Source organism: Podarcis tiliguerta (assembly GCF_965153285.1).
Source record: "Podarcis tiliguerta genome assembly, chromosome: 1".
Classification (NCBI taxonomy): domain Eukaryota; kingdom Metazoa; phylum Chordata; class Lepidosauria; order Squamata; family Lacertidae; genus Podarcis; species Podarcis tiliguerta.
Window position 1 is genome coordinate 2,618,280 of NC_139534.1, and position 25,298 is coordinate 2,643,577.

Sequence of the window (25,298 nt, forward strand, 5' to 3'; positions counted from 1 at the left end):
ACACACTGCTGTTTGCTTCCATCAAAATGCAAATAGCAGCGTCAGGGCAGCATTTTTTCACCAGAGTCATGGCGGAGAGTTACTGTCCCCCTCTCCACCTTCTGTTCCACCCTAGCATGGTAGTGCTATTTACGTTTTTAAGAGCAATATTGTATCATCTTCAATCTTGTGTTGTGGAAGTAGGCTTCTGTGGGACACCCCCCCCCCCAATGTATATAGAATACCATGTGTATCTAGTGAGCATACAGGGAAGCTCCCACCTCTTGCTTTGCTATATATGAAAAGTGTGGAGGAGGAGGAATTGTTTGTTTGTTTTTAATGCAGCCCCCCACCTTCAGCTAAAGTGTTGTGGACACTTACTCTGCATCACCTCTTACTCTGTATGATGTTTATAAGGACACGTAGCTCACAGTTTCCTCTCCCCCTGCTCTTTAATGCTATGACTTAATAATAGTGATCAGTGATTTCTCGGCCTATATCCAAGCAATTAATTTCTGGTACGATTTCTCTCAGGTCAGTATTATTTATATAGTTCCATCAGCACCAAGCACAGTATGTGCAGGAACATTGCTCTGTATTTCCAGTGGTGTCAAAGCCTGGCCCCCAGCTATCACTTTCGGACTGTTAATCCTGCCCTCCAGTCCTTGCCATTTCCTATTTCTGCCATTTAATATATGCTCCAAAATTGCATTTGCCACTTGTGTTGGTTCTTCCTGGGTAGAAACTTCAAAGCTACCAACACTCACTTCTCACATGCCAGTATTTTTACATATCGCCCAAGGTTTTGAAAATCCCGTTGTATTTCTCTTGCAGTCTCTATAGTGTCATTAACCTCTGCTGTCATTATGCCATTTCTCTATCTCTGGGGATGGTAGTTTAGCCCTTTGTCCAAATCACTTAGCTACAAATTAAATGGAAGAGATATCAAGACAAAACCATGTGGGGCACTTCTTAAAAGGCCATTGTAAAATCATTCACAACTATTCAAGAGATCTTGGCTCCAATTTGCCTTTAATATATATAGTTTTGTTACACACCCAGCCACAGGAGAAAAGCAAGAGACCTCCTTTGAATTGTGAATTGCCTTCTTGTTGCTTTCACCAAAGAATGTCTGTGCCATAATTCTTGTCCATAAGAGCTTAAAGTAATTTAAAATGGGCATTTCAGATTTTGAGCATTTGTTTTTGTTTTGTATGTTTTTAATTTCCAAGATTTTAACTGGCCAGTGGTGTGCATGTTAGTGGCCTCTTGTTTTAATCTCACCGTTGTAGTGATCTCACTGTGTGGCCTATGGCTGGCTGCCAATATCTTGTCCTCAGCTCCCAAATGCAAAGTAGGGAGGGATAATATTCACCTAACTTGCAAAAATGATGTAAGGGCAGGAACAAACAGTGGGCTCTTATGTGCATCATGCCATATGTAAGTAAGTCTTATGGCTTACTTCCAGGCATGGGGATAAGTTTGCAGTCTAAGGTACTATATAAGCTATTGGGGGGGGTGTTTTGTAAAAGAATAGCAAAAAAATAGAAAAAGGAAATATTATGCTTTTTGTCTATCTTTATTGTCGTTTTCAAAGAGCTACGTGCTCTTCCAGTTCACATGGTGCACAAGAACTACACCATTTCCTAACTAATAAAATATTGGCAACTGTTAAAAGTCTGCAGCATAATCCAAGCTGTGGTTTAGTACAGACTGAAACTGAAGACAAATATTTTAAAGTGAATGTCAAGGTATGAAGGAATGTGTGCCAGTCTCAAAAATCTAATTTCCAGATGCTGCCCCACAAAAACTTGAAATTTAGATTTCAGGTATTTCAATCTTGGCAAAAACAAAAATGCCAAGATTTTGAGGAAGGATTAAAGAAGAGTAAAAATGGAAACAAAAAGCAAAACCTTCACAAAATGCAGTAGATGGTATTTAACTGAATAATAATTAAAAGGGACATATATATGTTTTGCTTGATGTCCAATGCTGGTTGTGGGGCACTCGTAATTAAAAAATCCTAAATTAGAGTAATTTATTTATGTATTCATTTAAAGTATTTTTATACTGCTCTTCAACCAAAAAATATTACAGATTTTGATTAATTATAACCAATCTGCAGCTGCCTACAGACTTATAGGACATAACACAAAAAGGGGAAAGGATTGAAGAGGGAAGAGGGGGAACGAAACTCGCACACAAATAGATAAAGTTAACTAGTAATTTTTACAATGAGCAACTGGGGCGGAAGCCAAATGCTGCTGGTCCCTCAGCAGAGCTGATAGAGGGGCTCTGCTTCCCTTCTCTCCCTCTCCTGCTGCAGCCGGAGGCAATGGCGATTGGCAGCTGAGGGGCAAGGGAGGAAAAGGCAGTGGAGCTGGCTTCGCAGCAGAGCCAAGCCTCCTTTTAAAATTATAGTTACTTTTTACCTGAAGATTTTACTTCCCATAAATCCTAACTTGTATTCGCCGCCAAAGTACCGTATTTTTCGCCCTATAGGGCGCACTGGCCCATAGGGCGCACCTAGGGTTTTTTTTGGGGGGGTTAAAAAAAAAATCCCCCCCCCCAGCCGCAGGGCTGGGGCGGGGGAAGCCGCCAGAACAGGCTGCTGTCCACAAGCTTTGCGTGCCCGGCGGGACCTCCCGCCAGGCGCGCGAGGCTTGCAGATAGCTTCCTGAAGCCTGGAGAGGGAGAGGGGTCGGTGCGCACTGACGCCTCTCGCTCTCCAGGCTTCAGAGAAAGCCTGCATTCGCCCCATAGGACGCACACACATTTCCCCTTCATTTTTGGAGGGGAAAAGGTGCATCCTATAGGGCGAAAAATACGGTAATTAGATTAAAAGAGCAAAAGTGGAAATTGCATAACTTTGGAACTGCAGAACAAAAATCATAGACTCATAGAGTTGGAAGGGACCCCCCAGGGTCATCTAGTCCAACCCCCTGCAATGAAGGAATCTCAGCTAAAGCATCCATGACAGATGACCATCCAGCCTCTGCTTAAAAAGCTCCAAGGAAGGAGAGATCACAACCTTCTGAGGAAGTCCATTCCACTGTCAAACAGCTCTTACTGTCAGAAAGTTCTTTCTCGTGTTTAATTGGAATCTGCTTTCTTTTAACTTGAAGCCATTGGTTTGACTCTTACCCTCCAGAGCAGGAGAAAGCAAGCTAATTCCCTCTTCCATGTAACAGTCCTTGAGATATTTGAAGATGGCTGTCATATCATCTCAATCTTCCCTTTTCCAGGCTAAACATATCCAGCTTCCTTAACTGTTCCTCATAATACTTGATAATCTTGGTCTCCCTCCTCTGCACATGCTTCAGCTTGTCGATATCCTTCATAAATTGTGGCATCTAGAACTGGACACAGGACACATCTAGAACAGACTCCAGGTGTTTTCTGACCAAGGCAGAACAGAGTGGCACTATTACTTCCCTTGATCTGGACACTAGACTTCTGTTGATGCAGCCTAGAATAGCGTTAGCTTTTTTTGCTGCTGTATTACATTGTTGACTCATGTTAAGCTTGTGGTCCACCAAGACGCCGAGATCCTTTTCACATGTACTGCTAGTAAGCCAGGTGTCCCCCATCCTATATTTGTGCATCTGGTTCTTCCTGCCTAAGTGGAGAACCTTACATTTGTCCCTATTGGAATTTGTTTTCTTAGTTTGGAGCCAGTTCTCAAATCTGTTAAGGTCATATTGAATCCTTACTCTTTATTAGCCAGCCCTCCCAGTCTGGTGTCATCTGCAATGTATTATGCATTTCCAGTTCATTGTTTGCATTTGTTCTGATTCTGATTAGCTGCATAGTGACATATCATCACATTTCAGTGCATGATCTGAGTAGCTGGAGTTTTTTAAGAGGAGGAATGAAAGAAATAAGGCATTTGAAGGCAGTTCAAACTTAGAGAACTTTTGATTCTGCACTAACTTTGATACCTAATGCTTCTCTTTTACAATTCAATCCATCCAGTATAGTATGCCTGGTTCAAAATTATAACATCATTCCTCAGCCCTCTGACTACTGCCATTTTGGACTGCACTGCACTGGAACCCTTGGCATGAGATGCCTTTTGTAGCAGAGCCCAGCAGGTGTTTAAGGACCAATTTAAACCCCAGTTTCAATTAGCTTTAATAGTTTGGAGATCAGGTCCCAAAAATATAAAGGTTGAAAAATTCAAGTGGACATGCTATTTCTATCATTGCTTTAGCCACAATTACAAAAGAAAGATGGCAGCCTAGCTCACAGTCTCCTTGGAGTTTTCTGTGGAGCTCAGCTATCATATTCACTTTACAGAGGCAAAGGATGAAACAGCAGATGAAACCATCCTTTGCTAAAACCAACCAAACAACCAACATACAAACCTATCTGTAATCCATGCAATCACTGATCCATCCAAACCGAAGCTGCCTCTCTTGCAATATTAAGTAGAATTGGTCATTATAATACAATGCAACATTTGGGGTGAGGTGAGGGCATTATTAAGAGCCCAAATCATTTTTTAAATCTTACATAAATAAGATCAGCTACCTAATGTGTATTCCATGTCATATGTAGGGTTGTGTCTTATGGTGACTTTGCTTTAGTGGAAGTGCTTCTGTTCACAGCTAGCTTCCTGTGATTCCCTGCCTATCCACTTATCACCTCCCAAAGGTTGCTCCTGGTAGGTAGGGAAGAATCTGCAAAAACTGGGTACCTCAACTTGTGTGAACAGAAGCGGTTTCTGCTAAGGCAAAGCAAGCATTGGATACAGCCCTCTGTGTGCTTCTCTAGTTTTTGCACCCCCACTGGAAGGTAGTAAGAGGCAACAGCAAGGTAAGTTGTAATAATGAAGAAGGGTTCTGAGCTGTTCTGACCCACAAGGGAACTATCAAAATCCTATAAAACCTTTTCCTCCCTTCAAAAGCACAGATCCACCCGGGGAGGGAGACAATGCAAATTTTGTGCAAGGTTGTTGGTTTTTTTTGGATTGCTTAAATGGGTCATCAGGTCAAGAATTTTTTTCATGAAATTCAGACCCTTTGCACAGAATTATATAAGGTTTGCTTATATAATGTTCTTCTGAACCAGATACTTCAGGTTCTGCAGAATTTGAAATGCTCGCCAAGAAGTTGTGTTGTGCCTTGAGAAAATTGATGAATAAATGAATATGGCTTGGGGGCCTTTAGAACACATTGGTTTACACATTATAAGGACAAAACCTCAAAGCCTTATTTGGGTGGGTGGAGTGCAGAGGATGGAGATGTCCTAAGGAAAAGAAAAGCAGAAGAAGCAGACACCTGGGAAGGGAAGGAGCTCATGAAGAAGGAACTATAGGGAGAAAGGTGGGGACAGAGAGAATCAGCGCCTGAAGACAGAAAAGGCATTAAGCCTGCTGCTGGTGAGAGGAATATGCAGCAGTCAAAGAGGCTAACACTCCAAATAGCTGAAGGAAGCAGGGCAGATCAGCGAAAAGGGAGGGAGGCTTGTTAAATTTCTTTTGAATATCCATTACTGGGAAGCAGAAGAGAGGAGAGTACCATTCCACTGATGTCCTGCTTCTGGGCTTCCCATGGGCATCTGACTAGTTACTGTGAGAGCAAGGTGCTAGATCAGAGAGGCCTTTGGTCTGATTCAGCAGGGCTGGCATCTGCACTTGAAAGTACCTCTGGATACGAGGCAGCAAACAATCCCTGCCAGAGACCTTGGAGAGTTACTGCCACTCTGTGTTAGATGGACCAGTGGTGTGACGTGGGGCTTGTCCACACTTCCGCTTGTCCCATGCCTAGAAAGCACAGGTCTGAGCAGTTTTCCCCTTGGCCCACTTCTTTCTCAGAGAAAACCTGCTCTTTAGCAATAAATTGGAACAAATGGCAATCTTTGGAAAACCCGAATTGTCACTTGCTGCAAATGAGTACTAAAGAGTGGATTTCCCCGGGGGGTGGGGGGGTGGGAGAGAAGTGTCCATAGTGAAACAAGGGACTATCTCCTATTGTAGCCACAAAGTTTTAGGCCGCAGCCATGCATTGCACTGAAGAGGTCTTCTGAATTCTTAGCCATATTTCCCAGGCACCTGGCACTATTCCAAGCTCCACTTGCAGGTTTATAAAGAAGTCCCAAATGCTACCTTCCATCCACCCCAAAATGCTTTAAAATTCTTTGAAAGAAGAAATGGTTCTAGGCCGAGCTAGAAAACATTTCCTCTTCCTCCTGAAGACATTTCCTCTTCCTCCTAGAAAACATTTCCTCTTCCTCCTGAGCAAGGCATAGGAAGCTCAACTGGACGCATCATGTTCCTACATGGAAGAAGAAGAAGAAGAAGAAGAAGAAGAAGAAGAAGAAGAAGAAGAAGAAGAAGTTATTTCTACCCCGCCCATCTGACTAGGTTTCCTCAGCCACTCTGTGTGGCATTCAACAGAACCTTAAAAACAGAATAAAACTTCAAACATTAAAAACTTCTCTAAACAGGGCTGCCTTCAGATGTCTTCTAAAAGTCAGATAGTTGTTTATTTCCTTGACATCTGATGGGAGGGCATTCCACAGGGCAGGCGCCACTACCAAGAAGGCCCTGCTTTCCTGTTGCCTCACTTATTGCAGGGAGGGAACTGCCAGAAGGCCCTCGGCGCTGGACCTCAGTGTTCGGGCTGAACGATGGGGGTGGAGATGCTCCTTCAGGTATTCTGAGCAAAAATGAAAAGGACACCTGCTTAGCGTGGGAACCCTCTGCCTAAATTCATTCAAACAAGAGAAGGCTGTCTGTGGAAACACCCGTAAATGATATTTTGGAGACTATATTTAAACTGGCTCCATAAATCCAATCTTAAATGAATGGGCTGCCAACAATGAAGTATAAGCCTGTGTTACCCGACACACAATGGCTGCTGTTCTGAGCACCATTTGCAATTTTTGCTCTTTATCTGTCTTCAGTTTTATTCAAGGAAGAGGTATGGATAGACCTAAGCTTCTTAATCACTGTACATCTTTAGGGATAAATGTTTTTATTTTATTTTAATAGGTTGGTCTCTTATATAGGACAAGTCCACCAGCTACATAGATTTGGAGTTATCAAGAAAGATAATATAACTGTATGTTGCTGGAGGACAGTGCAACACGCTCTGAGTCCAGGGAGCAGGGCAGACAATAGTATTGTAAAGGCAATTCAAGTGTGTGTAGTCAATTCAATAAGTGTAGCCAGTAATTTTAGCCAATTCAAACAGCCAGTAACTTCTGTGAATCGTGAAAATATATTTCTTGCTAGCAATTCAGCTAGCATTTATCAGTTTATAAACAAATGACACTTTTTTCTCTCTTATCATCAGTTCAACTTGCATGCCTGCTGTGAAGGTGAAACTAACTCATCTATTTTTGGATAGTTTTTAACACCTACTAAATCTCAAATTCTGGAGCACTAGATTCCTTTCAATCCCCAGCTACTCTACCCAAGATCAGAGACAATCTAAAGCAGACATCAAAGTCTTCTTTTCTGCTCTTTAAATAAGTGCCGCCTTGTGTTAGATGGCGTTTTTTCTGAACCATCTATTCTAGTTTATCTCCTTCTGTCTTGGCTCTAATTTTAAAGCCCCCTTTGCCCTTGATTTGTCTCATTCATTTTTTCATTTTCAGACTCCGCTTGCTCACCACGCTTTTCCCACTATACATTCACCAGCTGGAATTACCATTACAATAAACACCCCCTTAAGAATTGCTATTGTCCTGGCCATCATTAATATTTACAGCTACTCTACAGGTATAAATGTACACTTTGATATGCTTCATTTTTCCTCTTTCTGAATTTCTTGGTGATGTATCTGCATAAAATACAATTCCATCAAAGCTCACAGGAGGAGGAAGAGCATGAAAGGGTGTATTGTGTGATCAGCCCCCAAGTACGCCATACACCAGATACTAGGTAGAGTGGCATTTAGCTCCTGCATATTGCTGGGTTTTCAGTCTCTTTCAACCACCAGAGTGTCTTTTTGCCATTAATTAGTATCACGGATAGACAGAGCTCTAGATCTGTTGCAGTTATTTTTAACATTGCCACACCTGGAACCTCCAATATCTCAGGTGCACCAGGTGATTGGAAGGTGGCTACACTTTTGGTAGTGGGGGTTCCTCCTGAGTGGCTCTGGCGTGCCATGGTGTATCCTAAACTGTCCCCCCCCAGGCTGCAGCTGCCCCTCTGCTCTTCCTGTCCATGGCTGGGCCTGGAGGGTGGAAGGCAAATGCCTGGTGGCGGTGGCTGAACTGCTCTGGGGCATCTGCAAAGCAATGCTGAGTCTGGGCACCATGGCCTCCTTGCCTTGTGTTGCCTTGCTCCCCTCCCCCTCCCCTCGGAGGCTTGTACCTCCCAGCTTCCTGCTTCCCCCAGCCTGGGTCGTTGGGCCAGCAGCCCTGTACTGTCACTGGTGGCTGCCTTCTGCCAGGCCAAAGCACCTTCCTTTCATTTGGGCGGGGGGGGGGTCTTCTCCCAGGGGTGCTCTTGTCTTGGGCAGGCTCTTCTCCACCTTCCAGCCTTGCACTTAGAAATGGGGCATGTGGGTGCTAGGAGAATACCCAAACACTGCCCAGGGGTGGGCTAGGGAGCAGGCAATGGCAAGGGAGGGGACAGGATCAGCCTCCCGAGCTGGTGAGTGGGCAGGGACACCATGGTGGGCTCATTCTGAGCTTGGTGCTGTGATATGGGAGAGGGGTGTGTGATGCTGGGGTCCCTGGCACTTTGAGCTCAGTTCTGTGTGCATGTGTTTTGCAGCTGGCACAGGTTCCCCCTCAGCACAACTGAGGGGCCTCTCCTCACTTGGCAGAGGAGGAGGCGAGAGTCGCTCCTCACCCTGTCCCTCTCTGAGGAGCAGAAGACCCTGCAGGCCCCAGAACAGGTGGCAGCTTCTGGAGAAGGCAGCCTGGCCACAGCAGGGATGGAGCCCTTGCGAGGTGGTCCATGCTGCAGGACTACGGCAACTGTCAGGCAGGGGAGGAGGATGAAGTGACCATTGCACATCCCATGCACCAGGGGCGCCAACTTGCCTTCCACATTGGGGGGGGGGTGCATCACGTGATGTCGCATGACATGTCCCACCCAGTAGGACATGCCACAGGGAGAAGGACATGGAGTGTGGAGCCTAGCGCTGCACTTCGCCTCCTCCTCCTCCCCGCACAGGGAGAAGGAGGCGGACTGTGGCGCAGCGCTGCATCTTCCCCACAGCATGTGCCTGGGATGCGCAGAGAGCGGTCTTCACTTTCGCTCTCCCAGCCCCCTCCCAGCTCCCGGATGGGGCACCCAAGGGCTCTGGCAGGGTGTGTTGCCCCCTTCAATAGTGGGGTGCCTTGGCCCTGATTCAAAATATTGATGGGGCTGGAGCCCCTAGCGCCCCCTATACCCGGTGAGGTGCACTATTCCTCATCATCACAGGCTTTTGTTTATTTACTGGCTCAAATCGTTTTGACTAGAAGGCTTCTGAAATATTATTATTATTATTATTATTATTATTATTATTATTATTATTATTATTGTCATACCCCACCTTTTTATTCTGACAAGGATTCAATATCTGCATTGTTAAGGAAAGCACACATATTTATTTGTGTATTGAATTTCCTTTTATAAATAAATATATAAAATCTATTAATTGTATATTTATATATATATATATTCTAATAAATATATTGATTTAAAGAATATTAATATACAATATGGACATTTTCATTCCATCTGTGGCCTGCGGGCTCTGTGCCAAAGTTCTCTTGTGGCCCATTTGTTCTGAGAGATTGGACTGCCCTGCTGGAGGGGAAGGTGCAGTTATTGTGAGAGAAGCATGGCAGGTCCTATGCTATGAGGGAAATGAAAGCTTGTTATTGAAAAGTAAAACTAGAAGTGCCCTTCTACTGACAAGCAAAATTTTCCTACTGTTTATTTCCTGGAAATAAGTTATGAATTCTTTTCACACTGTGAACTGTTGCTGTTGGCTGTAATTAGAGAGGGCAACAGAGAATGTTGTCCTAATGCTCAAGCTGGTTTAATTACAGTGTAAGTCACATTAAAACAGGCATTAGCAGCTATATCATGCATGACTTTTCAATTCTGAAGTTAGCTAATAGTGACCCCAGAACATTCACCATAAAAGTGTGAAACAATTAGGAATACAGAGCACAATTCACCCTAAGTGAAGCATGCAAAATGCTCACTCATTTCTATGGGAGAGTGCTAAATGTGAGCTTCCTTCTACTGATATTAATAGAAGTAAAATGTTCTTTGAAATTCAGCCTGGTTCACACAGGAGACTTACATGTGGTCAGAAGCTTTTGATGCTGTGGCAGCTACAGGGTTAACAAATCATGCAGAAAGCCCTTTTCCACCCCTACCTATGGCAGTGTGTGTGCGTGTGCATGTGTCTTCTTGCAGCGCCAAAGAAGAGCAAAAAAGTCAGTGCACTTGTGCTTCCAGAACAATCTTTTCTAAGAGATCCTGGGCTTCAGGTAACTGTAGAACCTGCCGGAAACTAGAGGTAGCAGAGCCAATAGGAAGTGTCTGCCTTTGCAAATGCTTCTTTTTAGCTGCCCCCCCCCCAGCTGGCCCAGCAGCTGGAACCAGAACTGCCCCTGGATTGCATCCACACTCCCTATTCCTTGTCTGCTGTTTTCATTGTTTTATGCAGGTTGTTTTTATAATATTGTACAGGGCTTTTTCATAAATATGTGGTTAATGGCACATGATTCAGCACATTATGGCACCCTTTGGAGTCCTTTCTTCAAAATCTCAAAAGTTTCTAATAGTTGATAAAGCCATTTCTTTCCACTTCACGGTGTCAGGTGGCAAGAATGTATCTTAAAAGAATAAAAGCTCATGGCAATATGATGAAAGAGAAAGCAATTGAAATAAAAAGCATGAATAGAACCCCTCACCCTGTTGTTCAGAATGAAGTAATGCTGCTTCAGTCGGTTCTCATCTGGAAAACTTGAATCCCGTTCTGGGCAACGTGGTTTAAGAAGGACATCAGGAAAATGGAATATGTCAAGTCCTATGAAGAAAAGCTGAATGAGTTGAGTATCTTTAATCTAAATAAGGGAAAGTGATATGGCCATCATCTTTAAATATTTGAAGGGCTGTCACATTGATGTGTTTCTGGTTGCTCCAGAAGATAGTTCTGGATCTGGGTTTAAATTACAAGAAACAGGGTCTCAACTAAACCTAGGAATAACTTCCTGGAGGTGTGAGGTATCCAGCAGTGGAAAAGATCAGTCTTAGATGATCTTACTTGATAGACTCTCCTTCTCTGGAGGTTTAAAAGCAAAGACCGGATGGCCACTATCAGGGATGCAATAGGAGTGGGTCTCTTGCACCGTCAGCGCACTGGTATGGGGGGGAGGCTTTTGAGTCTATGATTCTCCACTGGCAGTATAGAAACACTAGGCATTTGTACTATGCCTGGATACATAATTAAAATGTGCAAGATCTATAAAATAAAGTAAAGGTTTTATATTTATTTATCACCATAAAGTACTGTATTTTTCGCCCTACAGGGCACACCGGCCCATAGGGCGCACTTAGTTTTTTTGGGGGGGGGGGAATAAAGAAAAACCATTTTATTTTCCCCCTCCCCAGGTGCGGGGCTGGGGCGGGGGAAGCCTGAGCTTCCCCCGACCCCAGCCCCCAGAGCAGGCTGCTATCCTCAAGCTTAGGGAATCCGGCGGGAACTCCCGCCGGGCTCCCCAGGCTTGCAGATATCTGCCTGAAGCCCGGGGCGCACTACTCAGCATGCCCCAGGCTGCTATCCGCAAAATGGGAACACAATACAAGAAATTAAAACAAATCAACATTAAAACCAAATGCACCATAAAAGAATAGACAATTGTCATCCTCCAGCAAATTAATTGATTAGCATATAAAATGGCTAAAACCACCTAGGAGAGCTAAAACCAATGAAACATTGAGACCTTGATGGTTAAAACCTGGGAGAATGTTTTAAAAAGAAAGGAAGTCTGAAGTAGGTGTCAAGAAAAGCCTCTCCAGGGAGAGGAAAGAGAGGGAGGATATTTCGGAAGAAGGATGATGGAGGCTCCATTAAAGCAGAGATCAGGTGACAGAAGGGCTGAGTCTATATTGGACGCATTGCTGTTTGAAGAAGTACAAGAAGTCACACCATCTCTCTACAACCCTCCTATCCAGCAAGTATCAGGTTAATGTGTTCATTGGTTTATTGGCACATACGGTGAGAAGTCTCTGGGGGAGATCAATCCATAGTCACCTCAGCAAATGGAATCTGCTATGTCAGCTCCTGTCTGCCGGCAGCCAGCTGAAGGGTGTCAAGTAGAATCTGGTGCGTTAAGACAACTTTGGCTGACTTGGGAAGAGATGCAGAAAGAATCAACAACCTGGTAAAAATGAAAACCCATCCTCGAAATGGATCAGATCGTATGCTCCCAATCAGTGTGGCATGTGAAGGAAGGCAGAAGGAAGAGGAAGGAGACAAAATAACTGCTCCCACCAATATTGCCACGCTTACACCACAGACTCACACATCGGCTTTATTTGAGTGTTCCTTTAATGGTAAGTAAATGTATTAAATAAATATATTTCAAAATGACATGGCCAAGAAAGCAATAACCCTGCAGTGGAAATCAATCAGGAGGATGGACATGATCTTTTTAAAAATAATAATGTAATAGTCAACTGCTTCACTCTTTTTTCTTGTTCTTGTTTTTAGGAACAGTTTATTAAGATTTTCCTTAGCAAAGGAAAACAAGCAAATAAACAAAAAATTGGAGCATTTTGCTTTCAGCTTTCAAAGAGAAGAGCAAAACAAGTAGAAAACAGGAAATCTCCCACAAATACGCAATCTGAAACACATGAACCAAGTGCTTCACTTTTGAGTTATTGCACTTTCTCATAAAGACCAGGAGAAGGAAACTTAAAAACCCTGGAAGTTCAGGTCAAACCTGAGACTGACATCAAGCAGAATTTCAGCTGGAACCCTCTTTCAGAATTGGCCCAGCAGGATTCTGCCTGGGGGTCTTGCTAAAGATGTTCTCTGTGGATCCACTGCTGACAAATTCTAGAATAAACAAGTGACTGGGCACAACCAGGTGCAAGAGAGCAGGCCCTCACGCCATGTGTAGAACCAGGGATGGTTCAAGAGATACAGCTTTTCCTAGGGTTGCCATATTTTGAAGAGCAAAAAGCCACTGAGCCCCCTCGCCTTCCACAGCACGCACACACTGCAGACGTGCGAACCATACCCTCCAACATTTCTCTGACGAAAATAGGGACATCCTATCCAATGGTGGTGGTGGTGGTGATGATGATGATGATACCCCAGCCATGTGACTGGGTTGCCCCAGCAACTCTGGGCAGCTTCCAACATATAGAAAAACAGTCAAACCTTGGTTGTCAAAAATAATCTGTTCCTGAAGACCGTTCGACTTCTGAAACATTCAGCAACCGAGGCACAGCTTCTGATTGGTTTAAGAGCTTCTTGCACTCAAGCCGTGTTGGACTTTCAAGTTCTGAAAAACGTTCAAAAAACGGAACATTTACTTCCTGGTTGTCAGCGTTTGGGAGCAGAAACGTATGATAACAGAGGCCAACGTACAATAACAGACCAATTAAGAGATCCAGAAGGAAGTGCCTATAGTGGGAAATTTTGTTATTTCTTGGTGACTAGAGAAAGGTTGCCAGTGGCTCTTTATCCATGGGCTGGAAAGGGAAAGGGAAAGGTGTGGAGACTATCACAGCCATGCAGAACCTCAGGCCTGGGAGAGGAATGTGCCCCTCAAGGCTCTCTACCTGGTGCTGGGAGGAGTCCCAAGACCACCTTCTGTCACAGGACTCTCTCTCTCTCTCTCTCTCTCTCTCTCTCTCCTTGCTCCATGCCCTCCTTGGGTGCTTTTGCTTGACCGGCTGGAACGTTCTTAAACTGTGGTAATGCCTCTTGCTTTCCTAGTGAGGCATGGGGTGGGTATGTAGAAACCTCTGGCTTTTGTGTGGCGTTAATGCAGCCTACTGTAAGAGTCATATCTGGGGGCCACTCCCAGGGCTCTATATTATAAAATACCCCCCCAAATTCCTACACCGTACCCACCACTGGCACGTGGCCCTCAGCCTAAAGATGTTGCCAGCTCCTGTGTCACTGGGAGAGCAGCAAGTGATTTGGGAATTTATAAAGTGTTTTTCTCTTTCTCTCTGTGTGTGTCCATGTAGTGTCCTGGACAACCACCCAATTCCCTTCCCTGCTTATCCAACTAAGGAACTGCAGGAAGAAGGGCAGCATCAGGGCTCTCCCAAGTCATTTTGCTGCCTGAGGCAAAGCATCCAGTGGTACCCGCATCACAAGTGTACCACAGAGTACCCAAGGCTGGTCAAAGTACATTGGCACCTGAGGCACAAAACCCCACAGGTGTCTGCCCCCTTCCCTGGCAGTAAATATACAACAACAACAACAAATGAGCTGCCCCTGGACTGCATTCATCTCTTGTTCATCTCTCTTGCTTGCTTCCTGAGCATGCTCAGTTCACTTCCCTGCCACAAGCATAAATATGATGCAGGACATTTCTGTAGCACTTCTGAGTGTTAAAAGTACATTATAGTTCTTTCTTATTGATATGTTTGGTGGTGTGTATTAGTCCAACTGAGCTTCACTCAGTGCAAACATGCAGAATGATTCCAAGGGGTCTTGCTGTTCTATAACTGAGACACCTTCAAGCCCTGATACCAGTCATTCCTGAAACATGGCAGTGTTGGCTGGTGTGTGTCATGAAAAACAGAGTTTAGTCTCTTTTTACCTTTATCAGAGCATTTTCAAGAAAGACAAAATGACACAATTCCCTTCAGATTACAAACCTTTATTGATTAACAAGCAATAAGCAATAAGGACTCATTCATTCATTCATCACTCCATTCATTCATTCCTTTCATACCTACCAGATGGTCGGACCCACTAAAAGAATTGATCAGGTTCTTTTATGAGTCTCTGGACAGCATCCTCCTGCAGGTAGGACAGCATGTGATGCTACCTGGGTTTCCCAGCCATTATATAGTCTCAGGTCCCCATATAGCTACATTGTCTTGTATTGCAGGGGTTGGACTAGCTGTCGTCATGCTGATTCCTCAAATAGATAGGAATAGTTATAGTTGAAAACACCTTGGTTTCTGGCATGTTGTCGTACTGTCTTTATGAATAGCATGTTTCTTTCAACATGTCTTCTAAGAACAGTCATGTCTCAATCATCTTTCAAGAACAGGTTGTCCTCTATTTCACCCAGACATGCTGTCATTCTGCTTATCTTGTCTTGCACAATCCAGTAACTGGTTCACTAGTTCATCCATCCTGTTCAGCTGGCGCAATATTCAATAGTTTAATGATGGTTCTTTGTATTGCAGTCCATTTTCGTCCATCCTGTTTTTGCCTTCAACTCAGTAGTCCTGTGTGTTGAAATGCAATCAGTTCTTTATCTTTAATTCTTCAGTTCTTTATCTTTAATTCTTCAAAGCCACTAACCATCTGGTTCTCATTCATTCCTTCAGACATATCTCCATTCATAACTCCATTCAGACCCGTTAAACATACTAAATATATCATCGATTATAAAATGAGATCACATTTGGTTCTCAGACTATTCCTGTGACTTAAAAACATCTTAGTGAATCACATATAGGAGATTCAACATATACCTGAACATTAGTATTGTGTATAAGTGTCATTTATCACCTATAACTGCTACATATGAATGGCATCCTTCATATCCCTATAAGAATATAACACAGTGTGTCAGAACATCTGTTTTGTAACCGAAGGAACAGCGTCAAACCTACATCAATGCTGTTGTTTGATACCTTGGGGAACTCAAAACCAACCATATGGAAAGAACACCCCTAATACTAACATAACACCTTTATTCATACACAATTTATGAAAAACACCTTTTCACCCTCACAGTGTGCACATACCCATGTGTGACATTTGCCTGGGAATGTTAAGGAAACAGCCATGGCAGCTGGAGTTGAACTGTAGCTGAGGACGAGAAGTCCAAAGGGAATTAAAACAGATGGAGTTGACATGAAAATTGGGGGGGGGGGGGGGGGGAGAGAGATAGAGATGGAGGTATATCCCTCCCCACCAGTTCCTGTGCCATTTCTCAGCTCTTCAGCCAGTAACTTTCTCCTATTCATAGAAATGAAGGACTTATTGTTTGTCAATCTACAATCCTGTACAGTGGTGCCTCGCAAGACGAAAAGAATCCGTTCCGCGAGTCTCTTCGTCTAGCTATTAGCAGCTTAGTGCCTTAGAAAAAGGGGGTGGGGAGCGAAAAAAAATCGCAGCAATGTGCAAGACATTTTCGTCTTGCGAAGCAAGCCCATAGGAAATTCGTTTTGCGAAGCACCTCCAAAACGGAAAACCCTTTCGTCTAGCGGGTTTTCCGTCTTGCGAGGCATTCGTCTTGCGGGGCACCACTGTACATACTTCCTTGGGAGTAAGCTCCACTGAACTTTATATTCAAGATAAAGCATTTCTTTAGCCTATCTCTAAAGCCTGTCTTCAGGAGAGATTTGTGAGCCTAATCCAGTGGTTACTAACAAAGCGATCTGCTGCCGATGTCCTGTCATAGCAAACAGCACAGATTTGAGCAGAAGGTTTAGGAAAGAGAAAGAACTGAAATATGCTGCAGCTGTCAAATGGCAGATGAAGTATAATTAGGAAACAAATGCAACTGTACAATTAGTGCAATTAAGGCATAATATGGAAAATATCATGAGACCATTAAGTATGTCATGAGTCTCTTTGACATACTGCATGCACTAGTTGTCCGACCTAAAAAGTGGTATAATTCAACTGGACGTTTTTTCCTAGGAGGAAAAATACAAATGAATAGGAATAGGGTATGCTCTCCTCATAGGCAGGGCCTAAAATATGAGATCTCTTTGGATCAGAGAAGAAAAAGCTAAAGGCAAACATGATGGAGGTTTACGAAGATCAAAGTTCCCAGTTTACTTGCTGCTCTCCCAAAAGCACAGGGTGGGAATACTGTATTTACTATCTTTGTATACCACAAGAAATACAGAAAACTTTGTAGGATCTGCACCCAACAAACTTAAATTATTATTTGGGGGGGGGGTGTCATGTGCACCATGGTAAAGATTTTTGCATTTACTGACACAGTCTAGACAAATTCCTGAAAGGTATGAGCTATTCTCTGAGAGCCTGTTTTTGAAACCCGTTGTATTTGGTCTAAATCTGAGATTCGCAGAAACTTGAACAGAACCATGGGGTTCTGTTATATATTCTGTTAATGTATCTCAAACCAGTTGCTATATTAAGAAGGGATTATGGAACTAAAGGGCCACTCATCTGGCAAAAAAAGCATGCTCTGATACATTTTAAACCACAATTAAATGTATATAGATTGAAATACATTTTGTATCAGGGTGTGCACTCATTCATACATATATGTTTGTTTCTAGTTTATTGTAGCATTAATTGATGATCCGAATGTGCGAATGAGAAGCCAAGACTAGTTTATGCAGAGTCAAGCAGCAAAGCATTTTTGGGATGTAGCACTTCAGGTTGCATGGTTGACTGCCCCGCTGGATAATTCTTAATTGAAACACACCCACAACACACATACACACACTTGACATAGAAAATAAACGTGTTGGGGGAAGGATTCATTCTAGTCTCATCCCTACATGCTGTTCTTAATTGGTTCATGGAGTTCATGTCACAGAGGGTTTATTGATTACATTTATAGCTCAACTCTTTTTCAAGGAACTCAAGCAGGGGCTGCATGGTTCTCCCTGCCATGTTATCCTCCCAGAAACTACCCAAGATAGGTAAGGCAGAGAGACAGTGACTAACCCAGGCTCAGCCAGTGAGCTTTCTGGTTGGAGGAGGATTTGAACTTCAGGATTCAGGATTCAGTCTTCAGGGCAGTCACAGGATTCCTTAGTGGGCAGCCATGGATTCACTGAGTGGTCTTGGGCCATTCACCTATTTCCCCGCTTGTAAAGAGGACATAATTCTGACCTCCCTTTCAAGGTTGTTGAGGGAATGAGAAAGTTCTAGACAGCAAAAGCCTCTTTGCATTGTAGTGAATATTGCATAAACGACGCACCCTTCACTGTGATTGCATGTCATTCTGGGACAGCAGATCTGAGTGGAAATGTAATTAAAACAGCTCTGTTGTTTTTTTTTTAAAGTTACATTTATATGCCTGCCTTTATCTGGAGATCACAAGGCAGTTTACAGCATAAAAAGTACATATGGATTAATTGGAGTTCTTGGACCTAGAGTGTGGCCCTGTGGTTTTAGAGCCAGGAGTTCTTTTGTCCACAAAATATTATTTATTTTTAATATATATGAAGTTGGGTCTGTATGGTAGGAAACACAGCTTGCATTTTGCAGTGCTATGCATGTTATCGGCTACACTGCAAAGACTCCTCTCCCACGCAGGACCGCTAACATAACATAGACCTCAACTATCTGAAAGACCACCTCCTTTCATACAGACCCGCTCTGTATGAATGCACAGGGGTTAGAAAACACTGCTTACCTTCCCACGGCTGCCGTGAAGAAGCTGCCGGAACTGCCCATCATGTCACTTACCATTTCTGCCTGCAGGGGCTGCAGATCAGCCCTGTGGCTATAGGGTAGCATGGAGGCTGCAGGGGGGCTGGAACCACTGCCCCTCCCAGAATGCTCCACAACTTTGGGGAATATCGGGTGTTGGTGAGGCCTGCTTTGCTTGCTGCCTGGGCGTACCCCCCCCCACACACACACAGCCCAAAGTGCTGGTGCTTTGAATATTTAATAAAATATCAAAGTTATTCTGTTTGATGTTTAAAATATTGATTTCTTAATCTGGGGTTCAAAAAAATAGGGGTCATATTTTACATGGGGGCATCTTAAAATACACATAAAAATACGCTTTCTATAGCTAGCGGAAGGAGCCTTGTAAGTTAGAAAGGAAGACCGGGTTGCGTTCCAATCAGGAGTTAGAAATGATGAAAATGAAACTGGAGATAGCTAGAAGTCAAACAGATCAAGCGAAAAGCTCAAGGTGGAGGAAAAAGAAAAATTAGCTAGAATTCAGGTAGAAGAAAAGGAAACAGAAAGGGAGCATGAAAAAGAAATGTTTAACTTTAAAATGCAGGAGATGCAGCTTAGGGCAGAGAAGTGGGCAAGTTCTCTCGGGGGAACAGGGGAAAATTCCCAGATACCTGAGGCATAATGATATAGAACCCTTTCTGATTAGTTTTGAAAGGACTTATTTTCCAAAAATGGAGAAGACTAGAAACACACCTTCAACTAAAAATGTTAAGTTGGTTAAAGAGTCAAAACCTGCCCACAGACCTTGATGACAGCCAGCCTGAGAGACCAGCCAAGGTCTTGCAGGTCTGGAGAGTCCAGGAGGACGGGGACAGGGGCCATAAGGAGGCTTTGAGAGGGAGTGAGGAGGGGTGCGATGGGATTAAGGGACACTGGTTCTGAGGTAACTTTCATCCAAACTCGCACCTCAGCTGAGCACACAGAAAATGATGGCAAGGAATTGGCGCAAAGTATCCATGATACAGAGTTCTTAGCTGAGCAAAGGCAAGGGCTGGACCTAGACACATCAAAGAAGCATTTTAGTTAAAACGCGTTGTAAACCTCATAAAGGGAAATCACATTGATGAAAGACAGGACTCCACAGCACCATCTGGTGTCACAGTGTTATAATGCATATAAAACAGGTTGTGGGTTTTTTTACTAATGTAACTGAGTCCAAGATGACTCTTTAAAGGAATTGTGGATTAAGGCCAAGAACTCCCCAAGGGAAGCTACAGTACAGTAAAGGCTGTTGCATATGTGACATGTCACACAATTTAGGCTCCTGACTGCAGCGGGGCTGCTTCAGGTCTGTGGAGGAGACACTCCCACAGCCTAGCATTTTGTTCTGTGTGTGGCATCTCTTCAGGGCTGCCCCGAGTTGTTACTTACTGTAACAACTTCATGGTGTTACACCTATTTTTCTTGGGAAAAAAGCATCACCTCTCAGCCTTTTCCATCCAACTGGCAGCTATTAGCTGCTGTGACTACTTGTGAGTGAGATCCAGGTGTGCCCCATTAAGTAGACTTGGACAATTGTTATCTCTTATAAGGTGCTGAACGTCTTTAACTTCTGCCTAGGACCTATGAAAGCCTTTGAGAGGGACATCTTTCTTTTTCTTGAGGCCTGGGAGTAGAGTGATAAGGGCATGTATTGATTCTTGTGCAAAGGCTTCATAATTTTAAGCAATGATATTGGAAATGGATGATGGAAAATTTTTCTAGAGTGAGAAAATCGTATGTGTTTGGAACAGGGCGGGGGGAGATTTATTTGGTTGCACGGCACAAGAAAACAGCTCAAGATTTGATGGTGTGGAAAATAAATGGAGAGAAAAGGTCCAGAACTGGTTCCAAAAATGCTCCTTCTCCAAAGATTTGAACATTTCCTTATGCTATACAGTGGTGTGATTTTCTTTCATCCCGACAGCTGCTTTCCGTGTCATACAATATCCTATTTCTCTCTGGTGTCATTTTCAGGTAACACTAACACCACAGAAGCAAAAAAAGATACATCTGTCATGTCTCATTTACTCAGAGCAAAGTCATTCGGGGGCATTTTCCACATCTATTTGATGCTCTTCCATCCCCAGAATATGCAGCTAGCTTGTAGCACCACTGGAAACTTGCAAGACATTTCTTGACATCTCTGAAATGAGTGTAATATTCTGGTGAAAAAGAAATCCCACAGGATGTGCTAATAAAGGAAGGTCTCTGTTATATCACAGAAACTAGCTGAAAGCATCCCTGGGTCTTAGTCACTAAAGTGTGCGTATGTGTGTGTTTGTATGTGATAATTTTCTATGGCAAAAATCAAAGGGAACATGGAATCAGAATGATAACTAGACAGGGTGATCCACCTCCCACAGATTCCTCCTTTTGCTTAAGGACTACTGATTTTTATCTAATTTGCCAGAGTCACAAGGAAGCAGAATGGTGATAAGGATTAGAGACTGTAGACACTGAGACAAAGGAGGCGAAGCTTTAATTAGCTCATTTCAGGGCAGACATGAATTTCTTAGGAACAGATTGTTTGATTCCAGACATATGGAGCATCTCTGAGGTGAACGGCAAAGAGCTTTATGTCTGCAAGACATAGCATTGTTTTGCAATTCATGAAGCAGAGAAAGCAACACCATTCAAAAACTGTAAAGCCATAATATTCACCTCTTCTTCATTTGTGTTCCAGTTTAATTTAAACTGTGTTCATGGCACCAGTATTAATGTTTTGTTTTGTTTTTATAATATTTTTATTAGATTTTCAACAAAGATAACAAAAATAAAAAACAAACAACAACAAACACAACAACCACAAACAAAGAAAAATATACATAAAAGCAATATCAAATCTCCAGATCCTGTGACTTCCCTCACCCTCTCCCTGGTTCCTTAAATTTCCTTTTCAATTGCACATGCTTTCCACTCCAAATTATTTTTCTACCTCAAATTTCCTACACTATTTCTAAATTTACAAGTGTTCTTAAAATCCTACCAATGTATTAACCTGTTTACAATACTTTTGTAAGTAAGTGTTAATGTTTAAAGTGATTTTAAAGTGATTTTAGGTAGACATTGACTGTGGTGCATCTACATCCTTGGTCTAGATGCAAGAGTGCAGTCAGCTGCAAGAACAATGTCATTTCCAGACTGACCTGTCCCAGTAAAAACTGTGCAATATTAGATAGATCAGAACACCCTCCGAACAACCTTGTGAGGTAGGTTAGATGGAGATATTAGTATTCCAGGTCACTCAAGGGATTTCATAGCTGAGTATGGATCTGAAGCATCCCCTCCCATACATATTACACTATTCTAGAAAAATGCAAGTTTCAAAAAACAGTAGAGCTATTACTTCTGTAAAGTGCATCAGGCAGAGTGGGATTCTTAGATAACTATCCTGAGGTAGTGATTGTGAAAACAAGCTCTTGGTACATTGCCATCGATGGTCAATAGGCCATGAAACAGGATGAGCATGTAGAAATATGTGCAAAGTGCTTCCATCCATTGAGGGTGCCCCATCGGAGCCCCGTGTTTCCCTCTCCCGGGAGGCGAGTGAGGCCCACCAAAGATTGGGCTGGCTAGAGGGAGGGGTTGCTTCTCCTGCGTTTCCAAGTGAGCTTCTCAAGCGTGCCAGTACTGCACGCCTGTGGTGAGGGATGGGCTGGAGGGGCGGGCTCCTCCTGCCCCGTCCCCCAGCATGCACACTTGTGCACGTGCGCCTTGGCGTGTGCACTCCCCTCCCCCCCCGGGAGGCATTACTACACCCTATGCCCGTTTGGGTTACTCGATTCGGAGAAGAAGAAGAGTTTGGATTTGATATCCCGCCTTTTACTCCCTTTAAGGAGTCTCAAAGTGTGATTAGCCCAAGGTCACCCAGCAGCTGCATGTGGAGGAGCGGAGACTCTAACCCGGTTCACCAGATTATGAGACTACCGCTCTTAACCACTACACCACCCTGGAGTACAGTTCAGGTGCCTTATCTTCCTGCAAAGCAACAGAGGCAGCCAGGAGAATTTAGATGAGACGAGTTGTATCTGCACATAATCAACGGAAGGGTTTGGAGGCTGGAGAAGAGTCCAGGCAGAGAGCCTTTCAAACTGAGTCACACATTTTCATCCTGTATGTCCAAAGTCCACCAGTCGGTTTAATCCGGCCCCTGTGGCAGTTTATTTCCTGGGGTAAAATCCTAAAAAAAACCCCCAACAATTTCAATTATATATAAAAAAAGCTCAACAATTTTGGTCGGCCCCCACAGCCCTTCACTTCATCAAATCTGGCCCTCTTTGAAAAAAGTTTGGACACCACTGGACGTTACATGTCTGGGAAACTCTGGCACCAGCAAATAAGGTGGTTTTTATTACAGATCTAATTTCTAGATATTTCTAGATATTTCTATGAATAACCAAGCGTTTGACATGTAGAGCTGAGGGAATTTTTGGTGAGTTTTAGTTCTCATACGAGAATTTGCATATTCAGTGAGAAAGAACTTTTTGTTTAACAGCTAAGCCTGACTTGATCAGGGAGTGCATAGTTCTCTGAAGTCTTAAAAACCAGCCTACTAGTCATGGGTGTAGCCAAGGGGGGGGGCAGGGGGACAGCTGTCCCCACAAATCAATAAAAATCTGAGGTTCTGCCCCCCCCAACAAAAGCCTGCTCCCCAACAAAAATCCTGGCTATGCCCATGCTTCTAGTGTCAGAACCTGGATGAAAAATAGACTCTGAAGTGTATAGTCAGCACTCCACTGAAAACAGGGGAGCTTCTGTACAGCAATGAAAACGAGACAGGGAATTTTGTTTGAGCCAGGCCAGCTTCAGGTCTGAGGTGGCCCCTGGCAAAGTGCTACCTGCTTTGTTATCTGACAACTTATCTGACCACCAAGGTCAGGGCCCCTGCTCATGGGCTCACTGGCAGTGGGTAGCAGCAGTGCACTGCACTCTGCAGCAGATCGAGACCATTGGACTGGCTACTTGGAATTTCCAGCAATGATCCAATATAGCACTGCAGGGAATTTAAAATGGCAGGCAGCTCACACCTGCCCATTGCAAAGTAGAATTGGGCCACATTCAGCAGGCGGCAACAGCACTTGTGGTCCTTCTGCAATTTTAGCTCAGGTCTAAAATGCAGGTATGAAAACTATGGGAAATGTAACTGGAAGTTCTGCTCCAGCCTTTCCTCAATATTGGCCAGATCCACACCATAGATTTAAGGCACTTCCAACACACATTTAAAGCACATGACTTCCCCCAAAAGAAGCATTGAAACTGTGCTTTCTTAAGGGTGCTGGGAACTCTTGCTCGGGGGGGGGGGAGGGGAGCTACAGTATCCAGGATGATTGTGCATTGGGTATATGGCGTGGCTTTTCCCAGTGTTAATTTGTCCTCCCAGCCTCAGGACATATGCGTGTTCCTTTAAGCTGGAGTAGCTGGCTTTCGTGTCCAACAACAATGGTGAAATCCTAACCCTTTATCTGGTCAGTATTGCAGTGGCAGGAGAAGAAAGGGACATTTTTGTCCACACAGCCTTCCTTCCTATGGAACTTTTGTTGACTCCTTGGAAGCATGAACTGTCAGAACTTTGTCAATAAAGTAAAGCTCATTTTTGTTACATTATGTGCATGTGCCATATTGTCAAATGAATAAGCTAAGTGGGTTTTATGTCTTGAGATATAAATAATACTAACTGATGGAGCTACTAGAAGGGGGAAAATGGGCTAATTTGAGCTTTGTTCCTAGCCCTCTCCATGTGAATGGTGTCGCTGTGAGCCCAGCAATGAAGTTCACTGTGTTGTAGCAGACTGTGCCGTTCCTGAATGTGTCAACCCAGTCTATGAACCAGAACAGTGTTGTCCAGTCTGCAAAAATGGTAAGCTTTCAATACATAAAAAAGAATGTGTGTGTGTGCTCTTTTTTTTTTTAAAAAAAAAAAAAACCTTCTGTACATCACTTAGAAACTTAACTTCATTAGGAAAAGCTGGGACTAAGCTTGTGCTAAGAGCAGTGCAGGATTTACATCTAAGCTAAACAAGCTATAGCTTAGGGCCCCACTCTCTTGGGGGGGGGGTCCAAAAAAACCTGGATGTCCATTTCCAAAATTTAAGATAAAAAACAAATAAAATAAAACCTACATACAGCAACAGTGTTTTGTGTTGTATAGGCTCCTATGATGCAAGTCATGGGCCCCGCCTGCTAGCCTGCTCCCTAAAATATCACTGGTTTGCTCATTTCTATATATAGGGTGCCTACATTCTGCATGGACTGGTTGCAGGGCAACATGTGCAAATGGTCCATAACTTACCATATAGCATATATTCAACACAAAAAACAGTGACAATCTGTTGTTGACAAAGGACAGCTGGTCATATCAAAGGCCCCATTACCTTCAGGAGCTGAGGGCCTCATCAAACCTAAATCCAGCCCTGGCTAAGAGCAATCTGATTCATGGCTGCTGGGATAATAGATCCTGATGCCAGTGTTAACACATGCTCCACTTTACAGCCATACAGAGGTCAACCTGCCAGATGGCATTATGCTTTTACTTCTGCCCCGGGGCAGAGGATGCATGGAAGAGTGGCAGGAGTAGGGGATTATGGCAAGCAGCAAGGAACTGGGTAAGGCAAGTAACGGCCAGACTCCTGGAATAAGGTGATTAAGCCTCAAACTGTAGCTGAGACAGCTTGAACATTTTCTTGCATGCATTAGCAAACATGAGGACCAGAAGCTTACTTTTACTGCTCTGTATGATTAGAACCATCTTCAGTATAGTCT

At 43.5% G+C, this 25,298-nt stretch overlaps 1 protein-coding gene across 5 annotated transcripts in view; it reads left to right on the forward strand.

Moving 5' to 3' along the window:
• The window catches only part of VWC2L (von Willebrand factor C domain containing 2 like), a 103,393-nt gene that overhangs the window by 14,745 nt on the left and 63,350 nt on the right, over window positions 1-25,298 (forward strand). For 3 of the 5 annotated variants that reach the window (XM_083400134.1, XM_083400133.1, XM_083400135.1), the window contains exon 3: window positions 24,267-24,396. The exons of 1 other annotated variant lie outside the window; for it this stretch is intronic. In XM_083400134.1, coding sequence (XP_083256260.1) covers window positions 24,267-24,396 — 130 coding nt within the window. Of the gene's footprint in view, window positions 1-21,637; window positions 21,749-24,266; window positions 24,397-25,298 lie in introns of those variants that run through there. One more of the 5 variants, XM_083400136.1, reaches the window with a different exon arrangement.